At 35.4% G+C, this 7,840-nt stretch overlaps 1 protein-coding gene across 1 annotated transcript; it reads right to left on the bottom strand.

Moving 5' to 3' along the window:
* Positions 1 to 274: 274 nt before the first annotated feature.
* m6pr (mannose-6-phosphate receptor (cation dependent)) lies at positions 275 to 5,759 on the bottom strand. Its single transcript, XM_073847423.1, has 7 exons — positions 5,484 to 5,759; positions 4,765 to 4,931; positions 4,517 to 4,668; positions 4,076 to 4,182; positions 2,487 to 2,617; positions 2,243 to 2,369; positions 275 to 1,793 (listed from the first exon to the last, which is right to left on the bottom strand). The coding sequence occupies exons 2-7, from the start codon at positions 4,911 to 4,913 to the stop codon at positions 1,668 to 1,670; spliced, it is 792 nt and encodes a 263-aa protein (XP_073703524.1). The 5' UTR covers positions 4,914 to 4,931; positions 5,484 to 5,759; the 3' UTR covers positions 275 to 1,667.
* Positions 5,760 to 7,840: the final 2,081 nt, after the last annotated feature.

The following is a 7,840-nucleotide window of genomic DNA, read 5'->3' as shown; positions in this document are numbered from 1 at the left end:
ATATATATATATATATATATATATATACACACACACACACACACACACAGTAATCACACAACTATTAGACAAATAACATAACTTTAAACAGGCCCTCTTGATTTAGTCAAGAGGAAATGCCTGTTGCAGCAAGTCATTCAACCATTCAATAAAGCATAGGCCTAGTTCTTAAGTTATGAGCCATCAAAAAACATTTCATTGTTAACAATGCAAGATGCAATACTGCAGCACAACACCATTTCAGAATAAAGAATATTACACAAGTGCACACACACACCAGTAATCAAACACTTTATTCACACTTTCTCCTCAATAATTCCAAAGCAAACAAAATTAATATTTTCACACTAAAATTGTAAAGAACAAAGCAGTAGCAAGAACAGTGAAGTCACCTCTTTGCACAGGCTTGTATCCGAATCAAGCCAAACGCATCATACATTTCTGCTATTAATGTGGACTCTAGTAACTAAAGCAGATGCTAAACCAGCATTTTCAATCTGATAGTGCTTGTCAAGCAGCCTCTAACTAACTGACCAAAACTTAGGTGACACATAGTAATAGAACACCCTGTATGGCTTGGGTTTATTACCATCAGCTCTCTTCCTCCTGATTCTGTAAAGAGTTATAAGGTTATGATCTATATACCTCAAAAACAGGAGTGTTTATGCTCAGCCATAATCTTGGCTCCCCAAGAACATGGTTATGTTTAGAGTAAATATATGACTCCACTAAAAACAAAAAAAAAGCCTCAGTGCATTCAAACACACAGTACTTAAAAGCGGTGAAAGAAAAACATAAAGCTACTCTGTCATAGTCTGGAATTTGTCCTGTGGTTTCCAGTGAGGATTTACAGTCATTTATACTGTATGAAATAGATCCCACAGTCAAAGAATCCTAAACATTTGCAATATCAAGCAGACAAAGTTAAAAGAAAACCAACCAAATGGATTTCCTTTTGTTGTTTCACTTTAACTGTTAATTGTTGTCAACAGTAACTTGTCACAAATGGGTCTTCTATTTAAATATATCTTATTATTAAACTTTACGATATTAATAACATTATTTGGAAACATTGCATACAGACTGTAATAGGCTGAAAAGGTAAGCCTCATCAGATCCTTGTAACTTCTTCATACTAACACAATATTTCACAACAAACAGCTAATTTGGAATGTAAAGCAGTCCAATTTGTCAAATAATCAATATTAGTTAATTTTTGAACATTCGGAGTATGAGCGGGTGAAGTATCAGCTTAAAAATGAATGGGTTTATCCTGCAAGTAAAACTTGATTTAATCGTTCGAAACAAATTAAGTACTTGTACCAAACTACAAGTAATGCAGTCAAGCAGCGCTGATGTCTTTTAATTCCTATGAAGAGAGAAAACAGTGTTGCATTTGATGATGACATTTTGTCACAAATACCAAATTATCTAATAATTGTGGGTCTTTGGATATTTGAAACAAACATTTACATACATTTAACAAACACCAAATTAACATTTTAAGGGATAAATAGAGAATAAGTGCTATTGGGAAGTTAAAAAACAAAACAAAAACAGCAGCACTTCTGAACTAGGAACACGCCTGCTGAACTGAACACCTCTCTTTGGGTTACAAAACCGTAATAACTGTCCAGCATCATTTCTCACTGGTTGTTATGATTTGGTCACATGGGAAGTAAATGGTCATCCCTTTCCTCTGGCTCCTCCCCTAGAGGTTCAGTAGCCACGCCTCTATATGTGGGCGGCTCTTCTCTGTTGCCACGGGAGCGACAGACAAAATCACATCCGTCCTGTAACGATAAAAAAAAACATTTGTTCATAAAGACCAAAACAGAAGATAAACCGAGACAAATGTGACCCTGGACCACAAAACCAGTCTTAACCAGCCAAAAATACATTGTATGGGTCAAAATGATCGATTTTTCTTTTATGCCAAAAAAAATTTGGATATTAAGCAAAGATCATGTTCCATGAAGATATTTTGTAAATTTCCTACTGTAAATATATGAAAACCATACATTGTTAAAAACTTCATTTAAACAACTTTAAAGGAGACTTTCTCAATATTTTGATTTTTCTGCACCCTCAGATATTCAAATAGTTGCATCTCTGCAAAATATTGTCCTATCCTAACAAACCATACATCAATGGAAAGCTTATTTATCCAGCTTTCAATATAATGACCCTTATGACTGGTTTTGTGGTCCAGGGTCACAAACGTATACGTAATTTTACTTACAGCAGATAAGTTGCCGATCTCTGACCAAAAGGCATAGTTGGGAAACTGTTCAACTCCCTTTGCTCCAACTACCAGTCGCTGATAGAGGAATCCACCAAGAAGATATACAGCCAGGCAGCAGAATACACTATGGACAGCAAACAGGAACATGATTGCATGTAAAGTATGAGCAGAAGACATTAATGTTTCTCCTTAATTGTCTCTAATGGTGTGACAATCCCTGTGAGAATTTTAAAGCACTCACACAATAAGGAGTATGGAGCCAGCACTGAGTTTGGATGGGATTACAGGACAGACTACATTGGAGTCCAGCTCAAAAAGGTAATAACAGTCCTGTTGCTTCTGATTGTCCTCCAAAACCACTGATAATGTATTCTAAGAAAACAAACACACAAAAATAAATATAGCTGCAAGCAATGATTCAAGGGTTCAAGCACTTTAAGGCATTTAAGCACATACTGTATGGAAAAAAGTCAATACATATTATTTAGCAAGACTGTAGCCATCTAATTCAATGATTAAAAACAGCGTTTTTTTTTGCCAAATCCAGGTAATGTATGATGTTTTTTGACTGTCATTTATGACTGTTATAGCACCAACTGTTGTCTGATCTCTTTATAGCTTTGCTTTCTTGTTTAGAATCATTTGTTGCATGTGCTCACCAGGATTCGTTTAGGCTTTATTGGCTTTTGAGTATATTTAGACAGGCCCCTTTTCTAAACAACACCGTTACAGCTTCCCAAAGAGCAAAAATTTTTTTTTTTTTTTTTATAATTATTGACCTAGAGAGAATTGTTCTGCAGTGTTTGTGGTCAAGATTGAGCAAAAAACCTAGGACTAGTTTGCAAAAGTAATTTTTTTTTTAAATTTTCTCATTCATTTTAATAAACAGTTTTGTCTTGATTGACAGCTGTGGTTCTTAGAGGCAAAGTTGTTCAGAATAAGGAGGTCTATCGAGTGTAAAGTCCAACTTTTTTGATAATTATAGATATTCACTTTCCAGAGAATCTTCCTGCACTGGTTTGGAATCCGATCAGGCGAAAAAAAACCTAGGACTTTTTACATTTTAGTTTTTTTTACATTTTCTCAATCATTTTAACAAACGGTTTGATTGGCAGCAGTGGTTCTAGATGCAAAGTTCTTCAGAATTTTATCAGAGTTTTATCGAATGATATGAATATTGTACGAAAAACGAGTATGTGTGAAAAAACACGCAATATACAAAAGTTTACACCCTTGAAAATGCAATACCTCCCTCCCCCAGTGGCCGATTTCTTTCAAATTTCTCATAGACCTTTAGGGCCGTGAGTCAAACAGGCCCACCGAGTTTCGTTTCGATCGACCTGCATTAGGTCTAATAGGTGCTTAAATTAGGTGCTCACAGTTCATGGGCATATGGCGGCCATGTTTTTTTGCGATCCACAAATGTCCTTATAGCTACTTGTGGCACTGTGGACCAAGACCGAGCATACCAATTTTTATGTCGATAGGACAAACAGTTGCAGTGGCATTTTTATGTTTTTATCCTTTTGATCATTATTGATATTTACTCTCCAGAGAATCTTCCTGCACTGATTTGGTTCTGATCGGGTAAAAAACCTAGGATTATTTGGCATTACTTATTTGAAAAAGTAACTTAAAAAGTAATGCATTACATTACCAGTTACTTGAAAAAAGTCATTTGATTATGTAACTTGCATTTCTTGTAATGCGTTACATTATGAGGATCAATGATACCTTTTTAATTGTTTTCTGTCCCAGATCTAATAATGATGCATTTTGTTTAATTACTGTATGTGTAGAAAGTAAAAAATGTCATTAAAACGTTCATACCTTAGTACTTGTACTGCATGAAATCATAATCATAGCTCTTCTTGGCTCTTTTGAACAGTGGCTGTCGTAATTTTCTCCCCCCTCATAGAATAGAAGAACCCAATCACCTGCACCAAGAACAAAAGGAGAACTACGGTTAAAAATGAGTTAACACACAAGGCTTCCTGTGACACCTGGAAAAAACTCTGTAATGTAGTGAAATGTTTTTTTTTTTTTTTTGTGGATTGTTCTACATAACTAAACTACACAAAGGCCACAATCTAGAATCAGAAAACCAAAAAAATTAAGTCATGATTATAAATTTACATTGATAACTGAATTAACAATTTAACTACAAATTCAAAGAGATACCGAAAACCATAATGGGTTCAGAAAAATCCACCTGTAGCCAAAAGAAGCAACCACATGGATTGAAGCTGAAGGTCAAGCAATGTCACATACTTCCTTTAATAGCTCGTGTTCCAGTGTAGTTCCCAATTCGAACCAGCTTTCCAGTTTTTTTTTCTCGCTGCACAAGACCTGCTTCCTTCATTCCGCCAGCATCTCCACACACCTGAAAAATATAGGAATAATCCTTTTCTTCCACGATGAAGCTGTTCAGAGTGAATATGAAGACAATTATTAATGTTAACAAGACCAACCTGCAAACTGAATAAATGCTAGATTAAGATGATAAAAACCTGTCTTACGATTGATTGGTGAGAGGCTCCAATAAATGGAGAGCATTTCGCTGAAGGTTGCTCTCTGAAATCAGCTTGCAGCTGTCTGTGATTAACTCAGCTTGCACTCCAGCAAGTAGTACGAAAAGAGGAGTGATTATTCTCAGAGACAGCAACATGGCTTGCAGAAGTGACACCTAATGTGAAAAGGGGGAAATGATGAATATAATACACATTTTACTATACAGACTCAGTATGCACAATATTTTGTGACTGGCGAAGAACTCTGGGATACAAATGGGACAAACTGGGTCCTTTTTCCTGGTTAATTCTAATCACTTTTGGTATTTCATAACTCACATTCTAAGTTGAAAGGTGAAAATAATCACTAGTTCTTCAAAAATAAACAAATTTGTTGAGACTACAGACGAAAGCTGTTCTTTTGAAACAAAAATTTTATAAAACTAGATGCTGAAATTGCTGTTATTGTGCATATTTACTAATTGTTGCCAAACCGTACAAAAGCCCGGTTGTGATTACAAAAACGGGGTGACGTTTGTTTTATGACTGAAAACAGTAACGCAAAGACATAAAAGTTATACTGCATGCATCCAAGTTCAAGTAAGCAATGAAGCAAACGGTAAAGAAGAACTTTAGTTAGGAAACCCGATAAACATGCTGTTAGCATATGCTGTCATCTTTAAAATGCATGAAATGAAAGAAATGCACAAAGTTGATCACAAACCCACCTTTCGGAATTCCTATGACCGTGTTTAGTGTAGATAAATAAAAGTAAAGGTCTTAATTAGCTGTCTAGTTGTGTCCACCCAGCCGGATCTTCTCTTTTCTAAACTGTCGCACTAATGTCTTTACACAACACTTAACGACATTACGTCAAAATATCCGCTGGTATCGACTATCACGCATTGAATAAACAAACTTCTGACTATATTCGCGTTAAAAAAGCTTGCATTATTAAAGGATTTAATGGTTTGTGTTCAAACGCGGAAGTGAAACTAAACAGGCGCCACATGTGACTGTGCATAAGGCGGAGGCTGAGGTGCTGCAAGTGAACATGGGATATTGAGTGCTGCTCAAACAAGTGTAGGCTTTGCCTAGTCTAGTGCAGTCGATCTAGTTCATCATCAAACAAGACGTGTTTTTCCTGATAAGCTTCAGTCAACTGTTCTGTTCAACGTAGAGGTTCTCGTGGAAGTTATCTGCACGACAAAAAGGCAAATGTTTAGTCAGTAGTTTCACTGCAACCTCTCTGACTGAAAATGTATAGCTTAGTTGCTGACCACAGATCATTTGAAAACCACCAAGGCAATATGTTTTATACACATTACTGTTTATGTAAAGCATTAGATGCACAAATAACGTTTTTTTTCGTGATACTAATTAGATACGTTTGAAAAATCAGATTAGAAAAGTCTCTATCCCTATCTATTTAAATAGTGTTTTCATGACGCGTCATCAATCTTCCATATTGGTGGCACTGAATGTAATGCTACTGAGCAGAACAAAACTTGCATAGTTTGCTAAATGTTGCTGCTGAAAATGGTCAATTATTGTCATGTTTTGGGCTGTACTAATCGGTACAACATTTGGAGTACTATAGACTGCCAAAAGTTATCAAAAATAAAGGAGAAGAGTGTAAAAAACTGAACCCAGGGCAAGAATTCTAATCATTTCCGGTCAGGTAGGTGAAATATTAGACTAATATCTTAATTAATACTGCTCATATGTATCTTTACAACCTATAAACTTTAGTTAGTCAAAATATTGCACCCTTTCCTGCTTACTAAGTCCTTTTCTATATGATTTAGCAGCTTTTATCCACACATTTTTTTTCATGGTTTAGACAAACCGTGCCATCAGTGCTGTTGTTTATCTCCAAAATGGACACACATCTGGGTAACTGACCAAACAGTGACGTAAGTGCAAACCCCATTGTCGAAAAAAAGAAAAAAAATTGTAAGCATTTTAGAATCTATTTTGTGCAAATTTATTGGAAAATAACACGTTTTTCAGTCTCCAGCAGAGTTTAGCGAGATTTTTTTACATAGTGTAAGTTCTGTTTTTTAATTCTGGTTTTCACATGATGCGACAATGTTAATTTAGTCAGTTTTTAAATCAGTTTTGTATTAATAACAAAGTCATTTAAAGTGATAGTTGACTCAAAATGAACATTTTGTCATCATTTACTCACCCTCATGTCATTTCAAACCTGTATAAGTTTCTTTCTTATGTTGAACATAAAAGAAGATATTTTGAAGAATGCTGGTAATCAAACAGTTTATGGTCCTCACTAGGCGCATTTCCATTACAGATTTGTGCAAAACTTTGGTGATATTTAAATGTCGATTAAAAAGTATTGCTAAATGTCGGCGTTTCCATTAACTGATGTTATGCGATATAATTTTTTTCTATCGCGATAAGTCATGACAATGGATTTTTATGGGATTTTGCATATATTTAATCGAATGTGACCCGTAAATGCAGAAAAATACGTTTCCATTGCTGTTTTGCGAAATATTCCTTTTTCGAAATGCCTGAAAAACCACCTCATGTGAACGTAAAAACTTGTTTGCGATATATTGGAGTTTTTGCCCAATTGACGCATTTCCATTAGGCTTATTTTCATTTTGCAATTTCATTTTGTGCAGTTTAAGGGGTAATGGAAACACAGCTATTGTCTTCCATAGTATTTCTTTCCCTACTATGGAAGTCAATGGGTCCAACAACTGTTGGGTTCTTCGAAATTCTTCAAAATATCTTCTTTTGTGTTCAGCATAAGCGACAAAAGTATATGTTTGGAACGGCATGAGGGTGAATATGATGACAATATTTACATTTTTGGGTGAACTATGTGTTTTGCTGTTGTATGTGTTTATATATGTTCTCTTGCAGTGAGGTTTTGTGATAGGTTAGTTAGCTGACTAACCAAGGCCATGATGCTGGCACTTCTTTTCTCCTTTTAGGATCTCAGTATATCCTCTATCTTTGTAATTGCATTAGAAATATCTGATTAGATTATTGCAGTCTTCCCAAGTCCCTTTTTGCCTGTCATACAGTAGAACGTGCTTGTAGATGATTGACCATT

The sequence above is a fragment of the Garra rufa genome, chromosome 9 (genome assembly GCF_049309525.1).
Source record: "Garra rufa chromosome 9, GarRuf1.0, whole genome shotgun sequence".
Lineage (NCBI taxonomy): Eukaryota > Metazoa > Chordata > Actinopteri > Cypriniformes > Cyprinidae > Garra > Garra rufa.
This window is presented reverse-complemented; position numbering and strand designations above follow the sequence as displayed.

Excerpts from the sequence above, each read along its gene's own strand:
- m6pr (XM_073847423.1), bottom strand. The coding sequence starts at position 4,913 with ATGTTGCTGTCTCTGAGAATAATCACTCCTCTTTTCGTACTACTTGCT. Across the intron at positions 4,183-4,516 it reads AACACGAGCTATTAAAGGAA|GTGATTGGGTTCTTCTATTC; the intron begins GTATGTGACATT and ends TTCTTGGTGCAG. Across the intron at positions 2,618-4,075 it reads CATGCAGTACAAGTACTAAG|AATACATTATCAGTGGTTTT; the intron begins GTATGAACGTTT and ends TTGTTTTCTTAG.